At 40.7% G+C, this 23698-nt stretch overlaps 1 protein-coding gene across 1 annotated transcript in view; it reads right to left on the bottom strand.

Moving 5' to 3' along the window:
* LOC137162209 (collagen alpha-4(VI) chain-like) overlaps positions 1 to 23698 on the bottom strand; it is an 82764-nt gene that overhangs the window by 52989 nt on the left and 6077 nt on the right. The window contains 10 exon segments of the mRNA XM_067561794.1: positions 1296 to 1349; positions 4031 to 4123; positions 4214 to 4359; positions 6903 to 6981; positions 10943 to 11292; positions 15902 to 16477; positions 18576 to 19160; positions 19611 to 20168; positions 21098 to 21649; positions 22969 to 23592. Of these exon segments, the coding sequence (XP_067417895.1) occupies positions 1296 to 1349; positions 4031 to 4123; positions 4214 to 4359; positions 6903 to 6981; positions 10943 to 11292; positions 15902 to 16477; positions 18576 to 19160; positions 19611 to 20168; positions 21098 to 21649; positions 22969 to 23592 (3617 nt within the window).

Consider the following 23698-nt stretch of genomic DNA (forward strand, 5'->3'; position numbering starts at 1 on the left):
AAAATGCAAAGACAATAACGCAGCTGCATTCTGGCCCTTAAGCATAGCCCTGTGTTCTATTGGACACATTAGACCTAAATTATAATGTGGGTACCCTGGAATAATAAAACAGGAAGCCTGTAGTTATTGCCTACAGTAGTTACTGCCTACAGTACTGCCACTTCAAGTTCTCCCCTCCTCAATACACCACCCACCTCATTCCAATACAGTATAATCAGCACAATAGACCTTGTGTTAATTATTTTATTACATTCAATTGTTTTGATTTCCTCAAATTCTCAATGTGCTGCAGACTTTTATATTGAGGTCAGGAAAAACTGGAGGGCTTAGCAGCTGATAGGGGAAAGTTGGGGCACGGGAATTGCTTTTAAATCATAGCACCCATGAGACTATGGGGAATCGAAGCATCTCCTTTGTTTCTCCCCCTTCTGGGCAGGAATGGAGTTGACCTGAAATCTGGGGAAGTTGATTACTTCCATCTACCTGCTGCTTCTGGTAAGTCATGGCCTCTCAGGTTAGAAGACTCAGCAACAAAGCATGCCTTCTCCACAGGCCCAGCTGGGAGGCACTCTCTCCCACCGTTGGCTCCCCCTAGGCTGTCTTCTGACAGCCCTAGACAGCATCTCCAGTGGCAGGGTCAAGCTAGCCAAGCACTTGCCAAGACCAGAAATGATTGCCAGGAGGCTTGCAGGCTTGTACGTAAAGAGTAATCCCAGAACGGGTTTTTGGTGTGCAGGCTTCTTACCATCAATAAAGTCTTTAGGAGAGATGTTCAAGTCATGTGGCTGCAACACTATAAAACTAGGTCTGTGTTTATATTGGTAAAGAAATGAATTTTTGTTGTCATTCGCTGGATGATGTCTTGACAGAATATACTATTTTAAAAGGGGAGGGGAAACCATTTCTAGCTTTGTGTGTGTGTTATGCTGATGTCTACAGCCATAATAATTCATTGCAAAGCCTTCGGGAAATGCACCAAAAATAATAATCTTATGCTGCTATACTTACTCTTGTTTTCTCTCTTATGATATACTTGCTTACTCTGAGAGGGAAAGGCTGACCTTGTGTATGAGGCACATGACTGTAAATCAGGAGATCTGAATTCTAATCCGAGCTCCACAACAACCACCCTGTTATGTTTGGCAAATAATTTGGTGCTACGTTCATCAAGAACTAAGGGCAGCAGAAGTTGTAGGCAATTGCTTTTTTGTGTGCAAGCAATGGTGTACATTTTCCAAGAGGTTTTGGGGGGTTCCCAACATCCCCCTTAAAATGAAGGCAAAATGTTTACTTACAATTTCACCTTCCTCACCAGGATAGCCAGGAAATCCCCTGAAGCCTACACCACCCTGAAAGAAACAAATGAATAAGATAAAACTGTCTCAGATTTCCTCTTCATCAGCACAGTGCTCATTACATTTGATTACAGGAGGGTTGCGGCAGAAGTTTGCAGGTGCAGACAAACCAGAGTCAGTTGTAGAGGGGATTAAAGAAAGAGCTGTAGCTGGGACATTTCCACAGTTTCTACTAAAAGTCCAATTTCCTTGACATGCTTGTGAAATAATAATTAACATAGTGTTCAGTGTATAATTTCAGGAGAAGCCTTTTGTGTGCTCTCTAGATGGTCACCAGAGAGATCATAGATAGTTTTGATTTTATTAAATATCTCCACTAATAATCTGGAATAGGAAGTAATACACATGCTACCGAAAATCACAGAGGGTTCTATATTATATATTAAATACTATTGAGGACAGAGAAATAATATATTACAAGAAGACCTAGAGATATTAAAAACATATTCAAAGACTAAATTTATATCTGATTTGGAATTATGCAAAACTCATCCTCTCTTGGGAAAAATAACCCAAAATGCAAACACTCAGTGTGTAGGAGAAGCCTGAAAAACCAAAATGCTGAAAAGCAACTACAAATGGCAGTGGACAGGCAATTAGTTATGAATTTTCAATACAACATGGCAGCAAAGTTTGCCTGAACTATTGTGGGCTGCATTTGCGAAGGCTTCATGTCACAAGACAAGGAGTTAACAGTCTTTCTCTATACAGCTCTACTGAAACTATATCTTGCACATTGCTTTTATCATCTGGCCACCAGTTACTAGAAAAATACTGACAAAATAGAGGGATTTATGGAAGAGCAGCAAAAATAAGCAAGGAGCTGAAGGGACTGATTTATGAGGAAAAATAAGAACTGCATACACACATCTTGTCTAAGTGAGGACTAAGAGGGGATTTGACAACAGTGAACAGATATTTGAAGAGAGTAAATTCCAAGGATGCAGAGAATTTATTTCAGGCAATGCAAGGGGTTTAAGTAGAAGAAACAGATGAAACAAATAAAGAGAAAATTTAGGCTAAACATCAGGAAAATCTTAACTATGAATTTTAATAGGCTGTGGAATAATCACCTAAAGGAAGGAGTGGAAGCTGCTTCAAACAGACTGGACAAACCATAAGAGGACATGCTGTAAAGATCAATCTTGCTTGGCTGGGGGATGGATTGCGTGAATTAACAGGCCTTTTCCATTCCTCACTTCTACAATTCTACAGTTTATCAGTAAAAACCCACAAAATTATTTGCTGAATGACATACAGCGAATATCAATTTTATTTTCTCGTGGGAATAGTGAAATCACCATATATAAAATCTCGTTAATTTATTAAATTCAATTCCTGATTTACACCAGGAAGGGATCAGAATCTGGGTCCCTCTCTCCTCTCCCCAACACAAAGACATGTTCCACAAAGTGAACAGTTTTCCATATTCATTTATGAGTTTATGGATTTGTTTCACAGAAACTGATAAAAAAAAATAACCAGTGACTTGAATATTCCTAGAAATTAGCAAGGAAAGCCAACCAGGTAATATTTGAGAAACGTTTGACACAATTAAAGATTCGTGCCCCAAGGAATTTCAGCAATATAACCACAATTTTATCCCATTGTACTGTTTATGGTTTGGAGAATAGCCTAAATTGGTGTCCCATGTGTTTAAATTTTCTGTGACTATTAAAAATAACCTGAGAAGCTGTCTTTTAGAAACCCTGGGTGTTTGCCATAAAAGAGTGTTTTTTATATCTGTCCTTTCCTTTCCTTCCTACAAAGTATACACAGCTGAGATAATGGTGAGTAAATAGAGCTTAATGACTTATCCATGAATAGGCTGATTTTGTCCGCTATTGGAAATTGTTTGAACATTATATATGAGCATATTTCCACCTGTGGCTTGTTTATAAATTATTTGCTTCAACTATTCATTACATGTGATATCAGACAATTCACCTAATCACATGATCATGTTTCACCTTCATGAATGGATGGAATGACAAATTTTTATAAGCAGCAAAAGGGAAAACAAATCAGGAACAAACAGATTGACCTTGACAGCTGAGCACAGATCTGCACAGCAATATTGTATTATAATAAATTTTTTGTCTTTTCGAAATGAGAAAAAAATAAAAGAAAGCAATGTGAGTAACAAGATATTTTCAACGGAAAGTTTTAGAAGGATGATATGATGCCATGTGTGGTAACTTTGGGCATGGATACAGATGTGGAATGGGGCTATCTTCAGAAAAACAGGAAAGCTTAAGAGAGAGATGATGTTGGTGGCTGGAGGGAGAGAGTTCACACTGCTAACATGGCAGTAGTCAGCTATCAAAGCCAGCTAGCAATAATTACTAATAAAGTTCATGGTTAAGTGAAGCGGGGACAGGGGTTATCTCCCATTGCTGAACTGGCCCAAGGAGAATGCTCAATGGCCGTTAGCATCAGAGGTCACCACGCTCACCTGTTTTTCTATGTATTTTACTGGTCAATATTTTTTATTTAAAAAAAAACCCAACAACTTCTACTAGGATAAAATTTACACTAGAGAAATGATCAAGCTTTTGTTTCCTGTTGTACTGGCAAGAATTGCAGGTGTTTTATGTGTGTAGCACTGAACTACTATTAAAAAAAAGACTGGCAAAACAAAAATAACTAACCAGTATTCACTTTTGTACACTTACCTTCCTCCCAATGGGTCCAGCCACACCAGGAAAACCCTGTTCACCAAGACACTTAGCAAAAACATTACAGCATTTTCTTTCAGCAACCACGTCCTGCAAAATAATTAGTGATATATTCACTTATCAATCAGATTATAAAAATATGACAGGTTTTGTCTTTGTTCAGATCACAAAAGGACTTACAAGCTCTTTCCGTAAGATGTTTGGAAGTTCTGGAAATCCAATGCTCAGAGGTTGCTTGTATCCAAATCCTCGGCCAAACTCTATTTCTTGAAGTTCACTCAAATCCTGCACATTTTCCAGACCAACCATTAACAGTGCATCAAGGCCTTGAAAAAGAAAGAAATGTTAAAACTGTTGTTTACCTGATCTGTTTTAATAATTAGCATAACAACTGTAAAAGATTTGTTTTTTGAAGTGACCCATAGATAGAGCTGGTCAGAAATTTTTCAATTAATCTGTTTTGTTGAAAAATGCTAATTTATGAAAACTGAAACCATTTGCAAAACAGGGTAGGGTTTGACAAATTTACCAACTCGAAAAAATGTTGAGGGAGGGTTTTGAAACTGTCAAAATACTTCATTTTGGCATTTTCAAAATGAAAAAATGCTAGTTTTCCTGTTCAAAATGACGTTTTGTTTCAAAATTTGAGCTAATTAGAAGTTAAAAAAGAAAAAAGGCTGAAACTAAAATGAAACATTTCAGAATTATCAAAGGGTTTCAACTGACCTGAAATGAAAAAAAAATGTTTTCTTTTCACTTGGTGAATATTTTCAAAATTGCAACTTTTCATCCTGATTTGAGATGGGAAAAATTTTCAAACTCTAAAATATTCACAGGATGGGAAAACCATTTCCTGCCCAGCTCTACCCATACATAGATTTCTATGGTTTCATCTCAATATTGTGGGCCAAATTCAGCCATTGAAGTCAGCAGTTACACATCAGGGATGAGTCTGGCCTACCACATTTTCTAATTCACCTTTTTTCCCCTGCAGTAGGCAGAGCAGTCATTTTAGCGTGCGGAGCCAATTCATTCCTATGCTGAAACCAGCTCGGCTCAGGGATGGAGACGGAAGGACAAAAAAGTGAGCTTTGCTGGGACAGCCAGTGGTAGGCTGTGCCCTTGACACAGGTTAGAAGAGCCTGAGATACTACCCTAACTTGCACCCCAGCTGCAATGGCTATTCCAGCAGCTGGGAATATTCAGGGCATAGAAATGGCCCAACCAGACCCCTTTCTCTCCCAACACCCTACTGGCAATTCTCCAGGACCAGGGACATGTGTAGGAGCTATAGTGGTTCTGCAACTGCCTGGGGTCTCCCTGTAAATTGGGGACATTTCTTGGAGATAGTATCTGCCTTTACCCACCTGACCTAGACTATGTGCATCCACAAACTCAAGATAGATTACAAGCATGCATAAAAGGGGTTTTGGTTTTGTTTTCCCTCCCAATTTAAGATTTATTTTATCTTTTTTGACAGGCAAAAGAAGGAATAAAGAATACAGCAAGGAGCAAAATAATACAAAATAGATATAGTATATATATCCTGGGCCAAATTCATACCTGGTGTGACTCCACTGGAGTCAATGGAATGGGATGGGATGAATTCAGACCAGTAAGAAGAGAAACAACAAAATACTGTTCTATCACAGAGAATCAGGCCACTTTTTACAACATATATTTTAATAATTCATTTCCAGACAGCAGACCAGATTTCATGATTTTTAACTGAATATGTCCTTGGCATTTTTAATGTGTTCCCATCTGTGTAGTAGAGTAACTAGACAACAAACAACAAAGTTTGGGGACCAATAGGTGGGGTGGAGAATTGAAAGACAAAGCAAGTCCTCATTTTTCCATTTCTGATCCATTATGGTTTTTTCCCATTCACATCTCCCCCTCTCTGTTTCCCCTTCTCTCTCTCTAGGGTGGAGAACTTCTCACTGCTTAGCCTCCATCTCATTGCTTAGTGCTCCTGCGGATGGCAGCTTGTAATGTACAGCTTTCTGACTAAGTGGTTTCTTCCAGAAGCCTCCTTTTGATGGATGAGCTACAGGAAAGTATGGGGTGGTGGAGACTTTCTGATCCAGACAGCTACTTTCTGCAGTAGAACTTCTCCCAAAGTTATGTTGCCTTCTGAAATGCAGTTTCTTAGCCAGCCATCTATCTACTCTGTGCTTAAATCCATTCCTTGCTATTACAGCAAGATAAGAGATCATCATACAGTCTCTGCTCTTAGAAAGGAAAGTAGAGGAATCTGGAAATTTAAATCACACTAAAGTGGCTGAAAAGAATGGTCAGCCCTCTTGATTTAATAAAAAAAGATTATTGGTCTAGAGTGAAAATGGAGCTGGTGGCAGAAACCCCCATAATCACATTGGGAGAGATAAAGACTATGAATCTTTCCAGAAATTGAGAGCCCTGGTTCACACAGAAAAAGAGGGGTGCTCACCATGAATTCTTGAGCAATACCATAATCCTGAAGATCAGTGTGAATATGTGCATGGTCTGCAATGGGAGAAGAATGCAGCACGCTTTGGGTATGTTTACATTACAAAAAAACAAACAAACATGGCAACTAATCTCAGAGCCCAGGTTGACCGACTCAAGTCTGTGGGACTTGCAATATGGGGCTAAAAAGAGCAGTGTAAACATTTCCTTTCAGGCGGGAGCTCAACCTCTGAAACCCAGCAAAAGGTGTGGGTCTCCAAGCCTGAGTGAGAACGTCTACACTGCTATTTTTAGCCTCATAGCGCAAACCTAAGTCAATTGATCCAGGCTCTGAGACTCACTGCTTGTGAGGATCTTTTTGCAGTGTAGGCATAACTTTTGGTGCAATGTAATGCTGGACTGTCATAACATGCCATACCTTTGATACGAAGGGAGTCTGCTTTTGTTCTGAGCATTTCTATAGTATCATCCAGCCCATCTGTAAACACTAAGAGAACCTGTAAACAAAACACTGAATTACAAAGAACCATAAAAAGACCTGTACACCATCCATTTTTCATGGGTAGTATTCAAAGTGCTATGCAATCTTTAATGAGTTTATATTTCAGGTTAATTTAAAAATTACAATTTAGTATTGAAAACTGGTGACAATGTCTCTTAAAAGGACAGTGTTATAGTAATTAAGCCCCCAAACCTTTCTGCTTTTATAGTGGCTCCATTTGGAAGGATTTACCTTGTAGACTGCAACTATTATTAGTACAACCAGTTCAGTTAACCAGCCGAGGTGTGCTAGGCAAGGGGTCAGTTCTATTGTTTACAATTTGTAGGACTTTCACTGAAATCAGTGGAGCTCTCCAGATTTACCCTGGTGTAACTGAAGGGAGAATTTAGAGCAAGCATTGCTTTTCCTTTGGGTGATAGCACTCCAGGACTGGATTTGTCAGACTAACAAGATAACAATCCTAGGCTGGGTTCTCTGGTCCGTTCTGCCTTCTTGACACTGCTCAGACAACACCAGTTGTATGGATTCAGTCATTGCTAGAAAGCAGAGAATTCCCCTTGCACAGGGGAACTCGCCACTGGGGTAAGGCTGGCTTATGCAGCTGAGTCAGCTCCTGCACCAACCCTCCACACCCCCAGAGTAGGAGGAGAGAGGGGGCATGTTGGCACCAGAACAGAGGGTATGGTGAAGCAAAGTGTTAGGAATAGAAAGGTACTTTCCACGCTAAGTATGGTGGGATAGATTTCTGAAGTGTTTACTGATATCTTACTTAAGCAAAATTTCCATTGGAATAAATCCAAGTCTTGGACAGTTAATGACTTCAAGATTTGGTTCAGTATTCTATAATTAAACAAACAATAGAAGAAAGGCAAATAAAGAACCAGAATCATTGTGTCTCTTCCAGTTGATGAGCATAAACTTGTTGCTGTTCAGTGACATATGAAAAATGTGTTTTTGATCTCAGTCCTGTTCTAAGTAAATAGTCAGGTGCTTACATCATGCACACAAGTGCAGGACTGGATTGGCTTGTGGAGGCGCCAGTCTCAGGGAGCTGTTTTTGTTGTTCATGATAAAAGGAAAAATTGAACATTTGAAGTAAAATGTTTCAGGTATTCCGTATGTGGATTCATTTTTCACTAACCTCCTAAAATTTTCTGGACCTTTGTAGAATTTCGTGGAACCTTCCAGACTCTGAGAATTACATTTTCCTCGAACCTCCTACAATGTTGTCAGCCGTGCCCTCGTACGTATATAAAGGGCAGGATGTCACCAGTAAGTCGGTGAGATATAAGAATGAAATGAAGTGAAGTGAGAGCCCAGGTAAGATATTATTAAACTTGTTTCATTATGTAATTGTGAAAGTGTACTTGTGTTTTAAAAAACTTGAAGAGTGTAAGTAGTGAAATGAGATTCCAGAGATATCTATCAAATCCCTATCTACACTAAGTGACACTCACTGGGAGAGCTGCATTGACAGCGTAAGGTCAGTGAGTTACCAACTGACAGAGGTTTACAACGCCCTGATGGAACTGGCACAGTCCAGTAAAGCAGAGGCCATAATCCGACATGAGGTGCAAATCAAGTCACTGACTTCAAATTTTTGGACTCAGTTGTGGTTTGGCGTGATATCCTGTTCCAAGTAAATGTTGTAAGCAAAACATTATAAACTCAGCTGATGGACAACGCAACCGCTACTACTTTGATGAGAAGCTGCCTTGATTTCGTTGTGGCCTACCGAGACAACAAATTTGAAGATGCCGTCATTGGTGCCAAAGAAATGGCAGAAAACGTCAAACTTGAGCTTGTCTTCAAGGAAACTTGTATTCATTGGAAGAAGAGAAAGTTTGGTTACAAGGGCAGAGATGAGGTGATGGGAAGCTCTGAAGAAAAATTCAAGAGGGAGTTTTTTTGCTCTCTCATTGACCCTGCTCGAATGTCCATCGAAGAAAGGTTCAGACAAATGAAGCACCACGGAAAAACCTGGGAAGTGGGTTGTATGAATTTAGTATGTTGCCAGCAGACAGGAAAATACTCTTGAATGATTGTATGGACCTTCACTGGACACTGACACATAAAGATTGTTCTGACATCAATGATAAAGACCTCCATGTTGAACTGGACGACATCTGTCACTTTTTGCCACCTGGGAAGCACTCTCCACTCCAAGATCTCCAATTAATTCATGATGCAGAGCTGAAGGACACTTTTCCTTATGTGTGGACAGCTTTGAGGATTCTGCTAACATCACTGATCACAGCCACGAGTGGTGAGTGCAGCTTTCCAAAACTCAGGCTCATTAAAACATCTTCAATCAACGATGGCCAACGAGAGACTGACATTGCTTGATATTTTATCGCTTGAAAATGCCATTGACCAGTCTTTGGATCTCTCTGAGGCTGTGCTTCAGTTCACGAGGGCAAAGGTGGGAAAAGTGACCTTCTAAACTAAAGGACTAGAGTTAACATTCTATAGCTGTCACCTACTATAACACTATTTAATAATGATCCACCCAATGTTGATGCACAGTTCAATTTCTTGATGTTAGTACATTGCAGTTATTCTTAAACAATAAAAAAGTTTCTATAAGCTTTGAGGAAACAATGTTTTATTTGCTTATATATGGCATGTATAAATATAGATTTACATATCCTAGCATGCAAATGTATTGTCTTATATGACAGGGATAAATCATGCATGCAAATCATGCATCAAAGTCATGGGCTATCAATGCAATAAAAATAAGGTATTCAAAGGTTTAACAAATGGAGGAGGGCACCAAAGACGCTCCTCGCTTAGAGCACCATTTGGTTTAGGGCCAGCCCTGCACAAGTGCCAGCACAAAGGACAATAACAGGTGCCTTTTTGGCTCTCTCAGCAGTGTGGTTAAGGATTAAATGGGTATGAAGTTTGAGCTACCTTCCTATTCCTAGAATGGTGATGGCAGTGGAGTTGCATAGGTGTAGCTAAGAGCAGCACTAAATTTGCAGAATCTTTGTCACCAGTGATGATGCATGAGGAGAGACGGACCCAGCTCAACTCTCAGATTCCCCATTGCATTAGTAGAGTTGGCAGTTAGAAAATAACATTTTTATTTGTAAACTGAACAAATTTGTTCAGAAATCAAATGCATTCTGATGATGCCATTTTACAGTCATCATTCAGAGAAGACCTGCACTTTACAGATTGTAACAGAAAAAGAAAAAACCCTAAATATTAGATAGGCAACATTCCACCACACGCCTATGTTGAGAAAGAAGAATTGCACAAATGCTGAATAAGGAGTTTATATTCTTACCTGCCAGCAGGGGGATGTATGTCTGCTCCTCAGATATGAAAGTGAGAATACGTCTTTCAGTGAGCACTCTAAATTAACTTAAGAACATTCTAAACTAAACCTTGTAAGATTTAAAACAAGGCATCTGTGGAAGATATAAAATGTCTATTAGGGGACTGAGGTGCCTTTCCTGAATAGGGATGCTTTTCTGAACTGGGACCTTAGTATGTAAAAATTATTTCCAGAACTAGTTTTTTAATCAGAAAAAAAACCATAAAAGCCACTGAACCTGAAATACGAGGGAGTGATCTATTTCTATTCAAGTCAATGGAAAGGTTTCCCTTGACTTCAGTAGGGATTGGATCAGCCCTTTAGACTTTTGCTTTCCCTTTGGGTCATTTTAACCTGAATGAACTATTTGCAGTGAACTATTTGCAGCCCCTTTTTTCTGTTTGTAAATTATCCACGGACAGACCTCAACTTTCCTCATTTGTTATTTGAAATTATTTAACAAGCGCTTTGTCTGAATATGTTTCTGCCATGAAACATTTGCCATGACGTTTGAGTCACCACTATTCAGGTTGTGTGATTGGTCATCTATTACAGAGTACTGTTCTGCTCCTTAACCAACTAACTATATTCAATATACCTTTAACAATATAAATTATTCCTTTTTATTTACCTTCACTTTAGCAGAGGCCAGGCTGAGGGATTGCTCCCAAAATGACTGTAAGAAGTCTGCATTCAGGTAGGTGTCTACAGTGGTCTGTACAACTAAGAACTTCTGAATGATCTCTTCATTATAGGCTTCAAAATCGGAGTCAAACAAGGACTGACCATTCTGTGCAAACACTTGGTACTTGAACCTGATGTTGATCTGAGACTCAGCAGTACAGCTGATGTTAGTCAAGGACTCCATCCGGTGCAGAAGTTTGGGCAGGTACTTTTGCAGTTTCTGCTTCATATGCAGTGCATATATAGGCTTCATGTGTCTCGAAAAATCAATTCCTACAGAAATATCTATGTTGCAGTCTGAGGAGAGGGCAGAGAAGAAAATCAGTCATCAGATCCAAGTGCTATTTTATTATCTTGTCATCTATCTGCACCAGTGACAAAACATACTTGATTTAAAATTGGAAATCAGAATTAGAAAGCCAGATCTTCAACTGGTATAAATTGGTATCACTCTGAGTTGCCTGGGGCTGCATCAATTTACCCCAGCGGAAGAGCTGGCCCATATTACTGTACATGGGAACACACACACACATACTCTGCAAACTGGTCTAACTGGATGTAATTGTGTCACCAAAAGTATGGATAAAAAAATGTATTGATCATTATTATGTATTTAGTAACCTAAACATGTGGTGTACTTAACAGAACAAATGAGAGATTGTCTCAGCTTCTGAAACATTAGAATTTAAGGGCCGGAGCTTGCAAACACTTACCACTGAGTGTTGGGCTTCCCGCTCTGAATAGGACAATTGGCTCCAGTGCATTGTGGTTGGCAGTAATTATTCACAGGATCGAATTATATATCAAACAGTAAGTGAGAGAGAAACAAACAAGGTGGGAGAAGAAGAGGGATGGGATAACGGGAAATACATCTTCACAGTGAGTGATCAGTACAGTAAAGTATGGGGTATACTGGTTATGGAAGAGTTCCTATAACATGTGATAAAATGGCCAACATTTTGTGATTTGGCTACTTTTTCTCAGCAATGCTTAGTCAGATGCCCAGCAGCTAAACCACCTGACTTATTGTTCTTTGTTGATCTCTTGTATTATATCTTTTAAACCACACACCCTATTTCTTTTGCTTCCTCTTCACTTGTGACTTTCCAAAATATTTTTAGAGGACGATGTGGTTGCCTAGGTTTGCCATGAGTGCATCCTCATAAAGTCATTAATTATAATTGTTCCAGTTAATCCTCTCTCTGCTTCCTCACCGTCCCTTTTCTCCTGCCCTTTCACTTATTTGTGTGGAAAGCTGCAGAGATGGGATGAATAAAGTGACTGGGAATGTCAGAGAACAGGGACTAGAATAGAAGTTAAGAATGATTGGTTTGGGGTGTTCAGCTAGTCTTTATTCATCAGAGATACAGAAAGTCAGGCGCTAGAAAGGTGAGTGTGTGTTGTGTTACTTGTCACTTTAAAAACTAAGCAATTATACTGGGGCAGATGCTCCAGCAAACTGTTGCCTGATCCTTTTAAAGGTTAAAAATAATTGTATTGATTGCCAATTGATACTAACTTCCTCACCATAATAATATTGGTGTGCACTTGTCCTGTTGGTTAACAAAACAGATGCAGGCTTCTGGTGATTTCACTCCCCTGGATATCATCCTTTATACCATTAAGCTTCAGTACTTCCTTTTATAGTACAAAATGCCCTCTGGAGGAAACTATTTGTTGCTAAGCTGAATTAAAGTCTTTTGTCTATGCATGTTAAAGTCATGCTGAATCACTGAGTTTTAAAAGCTAGGAAATAGCACCAGCACTCAAGATTTATAGCAGCCTGTAAAACTATTTCCACATGACGTTATTTACTGACACATTGTTCTTTTGGCAATGAAAAACAACTCTCTCCAAAACAGCTAAGTACACATACTCTAATTATGCACCAGAGTCAGGTTCTGAAATTACACTAGTGATTTCAAGGAATTACCCTAAATTTACAGTATACCTGTGTGTCAGAGATCAGCACAAGATCACAGAACTACTGTACTGTTTAGTACTGCTGTAAAATGTTTCTGATTAAACATTTCCATGAACAGAGCACTTGTCTGATTCTAGTATGTGTTCCTTCCCAGCATACAGGATGCATGTTTTCATCAGGAGCTTTTTCTGAGGCCTGAACTGCACTTGGACCACACGACTTGGAAAGAATTCGGAGGGCAGACCCCTCAGTTGGTGTTAACTAGCATAGCACAGTTTACGTCAATAATAATTTATATCGGCTTTGCCTTTTGATGTGCCCATACAGTTCCTGTTCATTTCAATGGGAAGTCTATGGAAACTGAACACATACCCGAGGGCAACTTTGCACTTTGACCTAAAGATGGCAAGGCCTGTTACAGACATTAGTTGATCTTCACCAGACTCACGTGAGGTAGGCAAGTATTTTACTGAGGGGGAAAGAGAGTACAGAAAGGTAAAGCGACTTACTGAGCTAATACAGTGAAGACACAAACATTGAACTTTCATGACAGGAGCGAAAAGTAATTCCCAAGCTGCCCACTAACAGTATGTGACAATGTGAAGCAGAGTGGAGTATTTTTAACTCCCTCTTCTTTCTTGATGAGCTCCCTAAGACCTGGCTTACACACAGATTTGTACCAGCATAATTATAAGGGTAAGGGATTGGATTTTTTTTAACCAAAATAGCTATGCCAGTAAAACCCTAAAGGGTGCCTTATACAGATCTAGCTTATCCTCCTTATCTCCCTTTCCATGTGGGAATAAGCTATACCAGTAAAAACACCATTATATGCCCAATCTACACTTAAAATCTATACTGGCATAGGTGAGTCCGTCCGGGTTGTGGGTTTTTACCAACATAACTGTGGCAGAGAAGCCCATTTATAGACAAGTTGTACTGGCAAAAAAGGCAAGAATAACTTATTTCATTATGGGAACTGGTATAAACTATGCCGACAAAAGAATTATTTTGCCAGTGTAAACTGAATCTACATTAAGAGGGTTTATGGGTACAGTTATACCAGTATAGCTAAACCAGCAAATCTTTTCTATGGTAGACAAAGCCTACCAGTATAACTGCATCCAGAGTAGGAGGATTATACCACTACAGTTAAAGCAGTATAACTCTTGTGTGTAGACAAGGCTGTATACATGGTGCTCAGTTCCTCTGAACACTGTCCTGCTATCACCACAGTATAGCGAAATAGAAGTATAGTATTGAGAAAGGCAATCTGGTAACCTATGCCTTTCCTCTATATGCTGTACCAATAATTGAGAACGTAAGTATTAGGTTGCACTGTTTTGTTGATATACATTTATGGTTATTCAGACAGACACGAAATATATCCATTTTCTTTTCTTTCCTCACATATATGAATTTATCTTTACAACACCCTTGAGGTGTGAGGAGGTACTATTACTTCCACTTTACACATGAGGAACAGAGGCAGAGAGAGAATAAGGCCAACATTGTTTTAAAGTGTTGCTACCTGTGTCACCTTTTCCCAGTTCACTTCCATATTATAAATATAGATATTAGTGTGTGTAGAATAATTTTATGTGTGTGTCTCTATCACACACAAACACACACACACACACACAGCTGTAACTGTGGGCCGATTCATCCCTGGTGTAGCTGCATTAATTAGACCACGGATTAATTTAGGAATGCATTTTGTACATTTTCAAAAATCAATATCCATATTGTGCTCCAGGAGGTGCTGCTGCATTGGACATCTCTGTTGGATCTGGACGTGCTCCATTTACAAAACAGTAATATTGGACTCCACTGTTTCTAGTGGGAGCAGTTTTTATTTCAGCACTGATCTGTTAAGCATCTAGGTGCTGTCCTTGCTCACCCCCCACGATGTAGGGCTTGGAAAACTGCTCTGCACCACCAACACACTCCAACCAACACACTCCTCAAATGCCTAGTCTGCCTTGCCAAGGGCTAAGCACACTACAGGTGAAAATCCTTCCTCAAATACCTCTCCCTAGCCCCCCTTCCCCCGTGAAATTTGACTGTATGTTTGGCCTCCAAGTCTTTGGGAGCAGGTGGGGAAGGATTTTACCGGTTAGTACCAAGCAAAGCTGGTTGGCAGTTTTCCAAAACAGGTTTTTATTGGAAATTGTTAATTCATCAAAACCAAAATGTTTCATAAAAATGTATTGGTTTTGATGAACCTCCTATGAAACATTAGTTTCCTGCCAGCTTGCCTAGCATGCTGCTGTGGAGACTGGGCTTCTAGAGACTGCGACTCCAGGGAAGCTCTGACATGCACCAGGATCAAGGATCCCAGGGCTTTAAGGGCTTTCAGGTTCCTGCTGCAGAGCTGGGTGGGAACCCAGATGCCCTGGCTTCCAAGCTGCATGGCTCCCATATCAGCCATGATGCTCAGGGCTAAGCGCCTGATTTCCTGTCAGTCTTCGAGACCAGATAGAGAGCCAGGAGCCTAGAAGCCCTGAGAGCCATGGCTGAGCTGGGAGAGTCAGAGCCTGGCTCTATTTCATTTCAAGGTTTTCTAAATGAAACATTTAATCATTCTTAAAGAAATGGTTTTTTCCAGATTTTCCCTTCCACAGGAAGTTTCTAAAACTGTTAGTTTTCATTCCAAAATGGAACAATTTTTTTTCCCAGAATTTCCCACAGAACAGAAATTCCAACTTTTACGCAGCTCTGCTACTGACTCTTGCATGAAAATGGGAGCTTTGTGTTTCTTACGAGTTTGTCTGCTCCTGCTGCTTATGTCCTGCTGAAGTCATAGGGCCAGACTGAGTAGTATTCCCCTTCAAATCAGGGGGAAAAAATTTAAAATATGCATTGCTAACTTATCTATGATCTACAGAAAAGTGATTTCTCTCCTTAGACTAGTCACAAAAGTCTGGGATACACAGAGAATCTGCAGATAGATATACTCAATAAAATAATTTTATGACTTACCCTGGCTAGGAAGATCTTCCGATTCACAGATTTCAGTGACAATCTTCCGCTTTATGGTTTTCAGCACTTCAAAGTTCTCCAGCACAAACACCCTCCGTGCATCACCAGTAATTCGAAGCAGTTCAAATGAGTTTGGAATACCTATGCCAATTGCAAAGACGTGTATGCCATCATTTCTCAGAGCAATCGCTGCCTCATCCACTGTGTCGTTAGACTGCCCATCAGTAATCACTACTAGGTTCTGTGAGACTCCTTGTTTTTTCCGGCCACCATTGGCAGCCTCAAAAAAGTTCTTGACAAATCTCAGCCCTTTGCCAGTGTAGGTGGATGTTTTTAACTGGACAATGCTGTCAATCCGTTCCTTTACGGCTGTATCAGAGTGGAATTCATGGAGATATATTTCTTTCTGGGGATATTGGCTGTACTGGACCACGCCAACTTGGACTTTGTCCTGAGCAATAATAAAATTGTCCACAATTTCCTTCATGAATGTCTTCATGGCAGAAAAGTTACGTGCAGGTATGCTTCCTGACCCATCAATCAAGAATATAAGATCTGCCTGTTGCTTGCCACAAGCTGCAGGGGAAAGAAATGTCTTAGCTATGCAAATCTAGAAGAGTTCAGTCATTGCCTTCATTCTCATCCATTTAACACCCTTTCTGACACCCTGCTCTCTTTGGGTGAAATTTCCCTCTGTGCAGAGGTGCCAGCAAAGGTCAATCTACCACATAAGTCCCACTTCAATCCTTAAGCCCTCTGTGCAGAGAGAAATTTCACCATGTGTGAAGTAGCAAATGCTGGGAAAGAACAGTTCCTGGACACTTTATACACAATAACTGACTTATTGGCAGAGAGGAGATGACAGGCTATCAATGGAGTGAGGTTAATCTTTAATTCTCACTAATGACAAGCAAGTGTTGGACAGTCAACAGATGTAATCTCTTCATAATTTGAAGCATTATAGTAAGAAAAATTGCTTGCAGGAAAAGTATGCTGAACTTCCTGACTGCCTTGGATGGCATGGGAACCAGAAGGTCTGTTGGTTTATTGCAGGGGTTCTCAAAATGGGGGAGGTCATCACAGCCTGAAATATTTTCAAAGGGGGTCCCAGCAAAAACCGTTTGAGAACCCCTGGTTTACTGGAAGTTTGGGCAGTTTCTTGCCAGCACTATTTGTGCTGCAGGAGCTATCTTGAGTGCCTGACATTTATTACAGGTAGCTTCTATTCGTTGAGCTTAGTACTTCAAACTGAAAGTTTACATCAGAATTTTACAATGCTTGTGTGCTTCAGTGAACTTGATACTGTAGATAATGTAGCAGGAAATAAGTGATTGTGATGGACAGAAACCATCACAATATGCCATGGGGAGAAGAGTGTGTATTTTCAAAAAATATTTAAGGTGAATTGATAAATAGGCATATCCAAATAAAGTGGGTATTTTTCCTGTGCCCCAGAAGCACTTTGGAAAGGGAGGATATTTTTGTGCTGGGAAAATCACCCATTTTGCAAACCTAGGGCCAAACGCTCAGTGGGTAAAAGGCCCAATTGATTTTCAGCAGAGATTGTGTATGTGTGTGTGTGTGTGTGTCTGTGTGCATATATATTTACCACAGTTGCAGACACTGTTACCATAAATGCTCACATCTAAAGACCCATTTGCAGTTATCCTGGTGAACGTAGGTGTGTTATTGTGGTACTCATCTACAAACACAAGTGAGCCTCTACACGCTGAAAATTTGCCTCTCAAAGCTTAATTCTCACATAATGTAAATTTTCCATTCATAGAAACATAGAAATTATCATAATGATTCAGACCAAGGGTAACTAACAGTAGCTGGGACCAGATCCTCCATTTCAAGGTGCCAAGAAGCTTTATATAGGGCAATTATGTAGTAAGCTGCCTATAAGAAAAGTTTTCTCTAACCCAGGCAATTGGTGCTTGCCTTATCTCTGGAAGTACAAGGGGTTTTATGCTTTATACATTTTACTGGCTGAGTGAAGTGAGGCTCTTTACCTCAGCTTCATGGCATTCCTCTGTCTGTGACAAATAAATAAACAATAATGGCGGAAGGGGATGAGGGAGTGCACACAGACCCCCCGGGCATGGGGAAGGAGAAAGGGGGACCCTGGCATAGGGGGCACACAGAACCTCTGGTGGGGGGAGAGGGAAATGGGAGTATGGAGGGAAGAGGGGTTTGGGGAAGGACACAGAGCCCCTGGCATGGGCAAAAGAAAGGGAGGCCCTGGCATGGGGTGAAGGGAGAATGGGATGGGGGGGACATACATAGAACTACTGGCAGGGGGAGAAGGAAAGGGAGGACCCTGGTGTGGAAGAAAATGGAAACAAAAGCTCTGATCCAGCAAAAGCACTTGAAGCACGAGTGATCTCATAAACGTCAATTGAATTAGTCATGTGCTTAAAGTTAAGATCATGCTTTGCTGGCAAAGTGCATAAGAAAATGATGGTGGGGGGAATCTGATTTTGACTCTTGCTGCTTTCCAAACTGGAAATTGTCTCTACACTATTTCCATACACCCCTTAATATTGTCTCAGTAAAACATTTCAAAAACTGATATTGCCTGTGACTGACATTGCTTATGACAACATGGATAATCCGGATATATGGCAGAAAGCATGTAAACCCAAGAGCTCAATTTAAAGGTCTTACTTACCTGGCTTTGTCTCATCACATACTGAATGAGTGAGGTCTTCATGTAAACTATCCAGTTCATTATAGCTCTGTGCAAAGAACAATCTCTCTCTCTCTCCCACAATTTCTTCAAGCTCTTCTCTACTGGCTTCATCCACCCCAACAGCAAAGACATTGATACCATCTTGCTTCAAAGATTTTTCTGCTGCTGGAAGGTTGGGTCTGTCCGAGGGTGAAGTTGGCTGATCAATAATAAGCACAAGGATCCGGGTGACACTAAGAGATGATGTACGACCACCATAAGACTTACCAAATCTCTCCCTGGCAAAGTTCAAAGCTCTTGTTGTAAAGGTGAGCCCTGGCACAGGTCTCAAGTTAGAGATTGCTTCTTGGACCTGAGATTTAGTAGAGTATGTATTAAGTAAGAAATGATCCTGAGGATCAGTGCTATAGACCACAGCCCCAAACTGAACATTGTCTTTTCCAACCACTGAGTCATTCACCACAGCCTCCATGAGTCTCTGCATGCCCTGGAACTGCAAGTCTGTGACACTTCTTGATCCATGGACCACAAATATGATGTCTGCAACTTCAGTCCTTTTGCATGCTGTTGTTAACAAAACAAAGGAAACAAAGCAGCAATGTTATGCAGCGGTCTCTCTGCTCCTTGCTCCCTCCCTGAGAGGTTCTTTTGATCCCACTGCTAGTTAAAACCAGAAAGTACAGGGACATTCAGAAAAGCAAGGTATAAAGAAAAACAAAAAGGAGGGCTGTGTGCATTTCTTTTTATCCAAAAGAAAACATACATCTGCCTGAAAGGAAATAAAATAAGGCTCCTGAGAAAAAGCTTGAGACTATAGTTTGTAAAGAAAGTAATCTTATTTTCTGCTACTGCATTTCACTTTATTATCATTGCTTAATATCACAATAGAAGAAAAGCTGAAAAGCTCTACTAGAAACATGAGGGTGGGGAGGACTCAAACCTCATAAAGGATTAATAGTAAACATGAAATAAGAAAGAATTAGAATGACCCAACCAGTTATTACGATCACTTACAATCCTCTGGGTTGCAAATTTCAAAGAGAATCTGCTTTTCCAGAAAGGTAAGGGAATCAAAGTTATCCTCTAAGAACACTTTATCTTGAGTGCCGGCAATGTCCACAAGTTGGGAGTTGTTTGCCTGAAGAACGCCGATGGCGTAGATGGTGATACCTTTGTCCCTAATGGTCTTGGCGGGCTCTCTCACGGTATCTTGGGCCTCCCCATCTGTTATCACTATGAGATACTGTTTTACTCTGGGTCGCCCTCCTTTGGATTCATCAAAGTAAGACGAGGCAAAAGTTAGGGCTTTCCCAGTCAGTGTTCCAGATTTAATCTGCCGAATTCCCGAAATGGCTCTCCTTAGGTCAGTCTTGCTGTCGTATCTGCCAAGCTGGAACTCTTCTTGGGGTTCTGAACTGAACTGCAGCAACCCAATCTGAACTTTATCAGCCCCAATAGCAGACCTGTTCACAATCAGCTGCATGAAATCCTTCATCTTCTGAAAATCAACAGGGCGGATACTCTCAGAGCTGTCGACCAGCAAAATTATGTCAGCTTTCATATTCTTACAGGCTGGGAAATAAAATAAAATAAAGATGACAACATTCTAAATCTCCCCCTGAATGTATTTGCAAAAAACTCAGACTCAAAACCACACAGAAATTAGTGTCTTCTGTAGCAGACCCTACGGAAAACAAAAGCCTGCTGTTTACTAATTGTTACTATAAAAGTCTAAATAGGAAGGATTTATGTTCTGGTGCTGAAGATACTGTGTTTGATCCCCACTGATGACAGTGGCATGCATAAATATGTAACCAGTGCTTGTTACACAGTCTGCTTCCCCCCTACCTCAGAGCCTGGCACAATAAGATTTATACATTGCCCTTGATCCATAGCAACTCTGGATAAGGTCAATAACGGGGCCTAATTGAGTACTTCATTGCTTTGACAAACTCCTCTGCTCATGCTCAGATTTGGGTATCCAAAAACCAGAACACTAATCGAGCTTCTTTAGAAGAGACACGTGCTGCAGTCACATGTTGTTCCAGACTGTACCAACAATGCTCAAAATGTTTAGATGTTTAGGATCTCAAATAGCCTAGCATTAGATTACAGGGAATTCAGAGCAGGGGCCTGCTATTTGTTCTATATTTGTACAATCCAGCACAATGGGATAGGGACCTTCAGGTGAATTTCAGCCTCTGGTGTCAGACTTCATTTTCTTTTGTGAGATGTTCAGTCAGTGAAATTATATCCTCCCTGTGTCAGAAGGAGGAGGATGGCCTGGACTTCATCTGGCAAAGCCTGTTGCTTCTTCTGAGACAATTTACATGGAAGAGTGAAATTGTTTATTCCTATTTATGCAGCAAAGCTACCTTCAGTGTGCACCACCATCTGTGCTATGCTAATGCAAATAATAAATACTACTAATAATTATAATGAGCATGACCGGGTGCTCTCTACTTACTAAGCAATTGGAGTGATTTAGGAAAACCTCTTACCTTCTGGTGAACAGATATGCTGCACAATATCATGTTTGATGAGCTTTAAGGAATCAAAGTCATTCACAAAAAACATTCGATCTTCTGTTCCTGCGATGTCTTTCAGTTCCGTTTTAATGGCATGTTTGATGCCAATGGCATATATAACAATTCCTTCTTGTCTCAGCTCCTCTGCTGCCTTTGTCACCTGATCCTGGGATTTACCGTCCGTAATGACTATCAGCAACCGGGGAACATGGTCCCTGGCAGCCTTTGCAAAAAGACTTTTCATATACTTTAAAGCATCTCCAGTATTGGTGCCACCTCCTAACTGCTGAATAACACGGACTGCTTCCTTTAGCTGCGTAATGCTGTTGTATTGGCTAATCATGAATTCTGTTTGAGGAGTGCTTTCATACTGAACCACGCCAAAGCGAACTCTGTTGGCACCAACCTGGAACATGCTGATTATCTCATTCATGAATACTTTCATGTCCTGGAAATCATTTGGGTATATACTGCCAGACCCATCGACCAGGAAATAAATATCAGCTTCCTCTGTGTCCACACAACCTAATTGAGAGGAAAAGAACAGAAAAGCGAGAGATCTTTCAATTATTGCAGTGCTACAGTATGATTTAATAGGAGCCACACCAGAAAAAAAATGCTGGCTATAATAATTAGTGTTGGAAGAATTACTACATTTTCTAAGCCAAGGGCAGACAAAATCATAAGATTTAGGATCACAGATGGGGTCAGTTTTTGTCCTGAATTACATCCTGTGCACTCACATATAACTTAATCCAAGCACTTGGTATATGGCCATAATATGTTTCAAGTCTTTCAGTACTTGCAATGCCAAAGTTCTCCAATATGAGCAAGACTATTGGTAACCTATTGTCCCTATCAGTGTGCACACACATCCGTGTGTATATATGTGTGCATTTGTGTGTGTACAGGAGGAGGCACAACCAATTTGGTTTAGCTTAAAATGTTGCTGCTAGCACTGTAGCAAAGCACTGTTTCAATAGCATTGCGTCAGCTGTAAATCAGTGCAATATTTGTCCCATACAGTTGAATTATTTCTGAGCCACTATAAGGTCCATTGCTGGGATCAAGGGGATTCTGATTGTACCTCTGAGGATTGAGGATGGTGGTGATGGTTTGGCACCCAGAGGAGGCTTGGCCAAACCTGAGGGTGGACCTAAATTGTGCCCCCTCCTATCATAGTCCCTATGGGTGTTGCAGTGGCATGGAATAAGTAGGGGGTAGAGACAGCCCAGCCACATCTGCTTCTAACCCAATATGCCCTCAATATCATGGTCTCCTGCACAGCTTGCTCTGTGCCTGGCAGAGATGCCCTCTGCACCGGTGGTATTCACTGGTGGTGGGCCTTAAACCTGCCCTACAGCACCTTTGTGTCAGCTGCATCACCAGACCTGTATATTTATTGCTGCTGGTAGGAAGAGGGCGACAGTGCATATCCACTGGCCATGACTCCCAAGGCATCGGACTCTGGAGATGAAGAGGATCCTCCAGGGGTCAAAGGAAAAGGAGGACGATGCCAGAGGGCAGGTGAATCCAACCCTCCTTCTCTGTGTAGGTAGGTAGGAAGATCCATGGAAGGTCCTGAGTGGGAGGCAGCCCCGTCACCACCCCAAGCTGTACATTCTGATATCATCACAGGTCTCAATTTCCAATGATAATTAAAAAGAACATGATGGAATTCATAGCTCTGGATAGTTTATTTGACAAAGATAGAGGGGGACAGTCTGCTCTCAGTGATACAGATCCAAATTCAGAGTATTTCAATGAAAGCCAATAAAGTCACTGAATTTCCATCAATGATCCTGAGCAAGATTTTGGGCCAGATTTTCATATGTCTCTCTTACCTTCTTTCAGGGTCCGTAATTGCACTGGGGTTACAAAGGTTTGTAACACAATCTCACTGCAAAGCCGTTTCTTTATTTTCCATTCAATATTTGACAGCTGTAGAAAAGATTCCAAGTTGGTGACATGTTTCCTGGGGGGATAAGATGCAATTTTATCCAGCTGGCTACTCTCGGAGATATTCGTGGTGCCCACAGCATAGACAACAACTCCACTACGTCTCAGTTTAGAGGCAGGCTCAATGAAGTCATCCAAAGACTGGCCATCAGTGATAACCACAGCTAACTGCTGCACTCCTTGATTTTTCCTGCTACCTGCCTGTTGAGTAAAAGCCTTCTTCCTCAGGAAATCTATGGCAGCACCAGTGTACGTTCTCCCACCTCGGTATGGCAATTTTGTCAGGTAGTTGAAGATATCGGATTTATCCTCAAATGTATCCAGAGGGAACTCTAGCCTTGGTTCATCACTGTACAACACCAAGCCAACTCTGACATTATTTGGGCCAATATCCAGAGCATTGACTATTTTCAGCAGAAAGGCCCTGGTCAGCTGGAAGTTCCTTAACCCAATTTTGCTGGATTCATCCACAAGAAACACAATGTCTGCTACAGATGCACTGGAACACACTAAAAGCAAACCAAACAAAGGAAAGGAAGATAACAAGATTACTATAGGTGAAACTGCAGAATCATTGAAGAATACATTTGGGGTAGTTTATTAAAAGAAACCAAG

The sequence above is a fragment of the Emydura macquarii genome, unplaced genomic scaffold (assembly GCF_026122565.2).
Source record: "Emydura macquarii macquarii isolate MOO-44397 ecotype Brisbane River unplaced genomic scaffold, CSIRO-AGI_Emac_v2 contig_2422, whole genome shotgun sequence".
NCBI lineage: Eukaryota > Metazoa > Chordata > Testudines > Chelidae > Emydura > Emydura macquarii.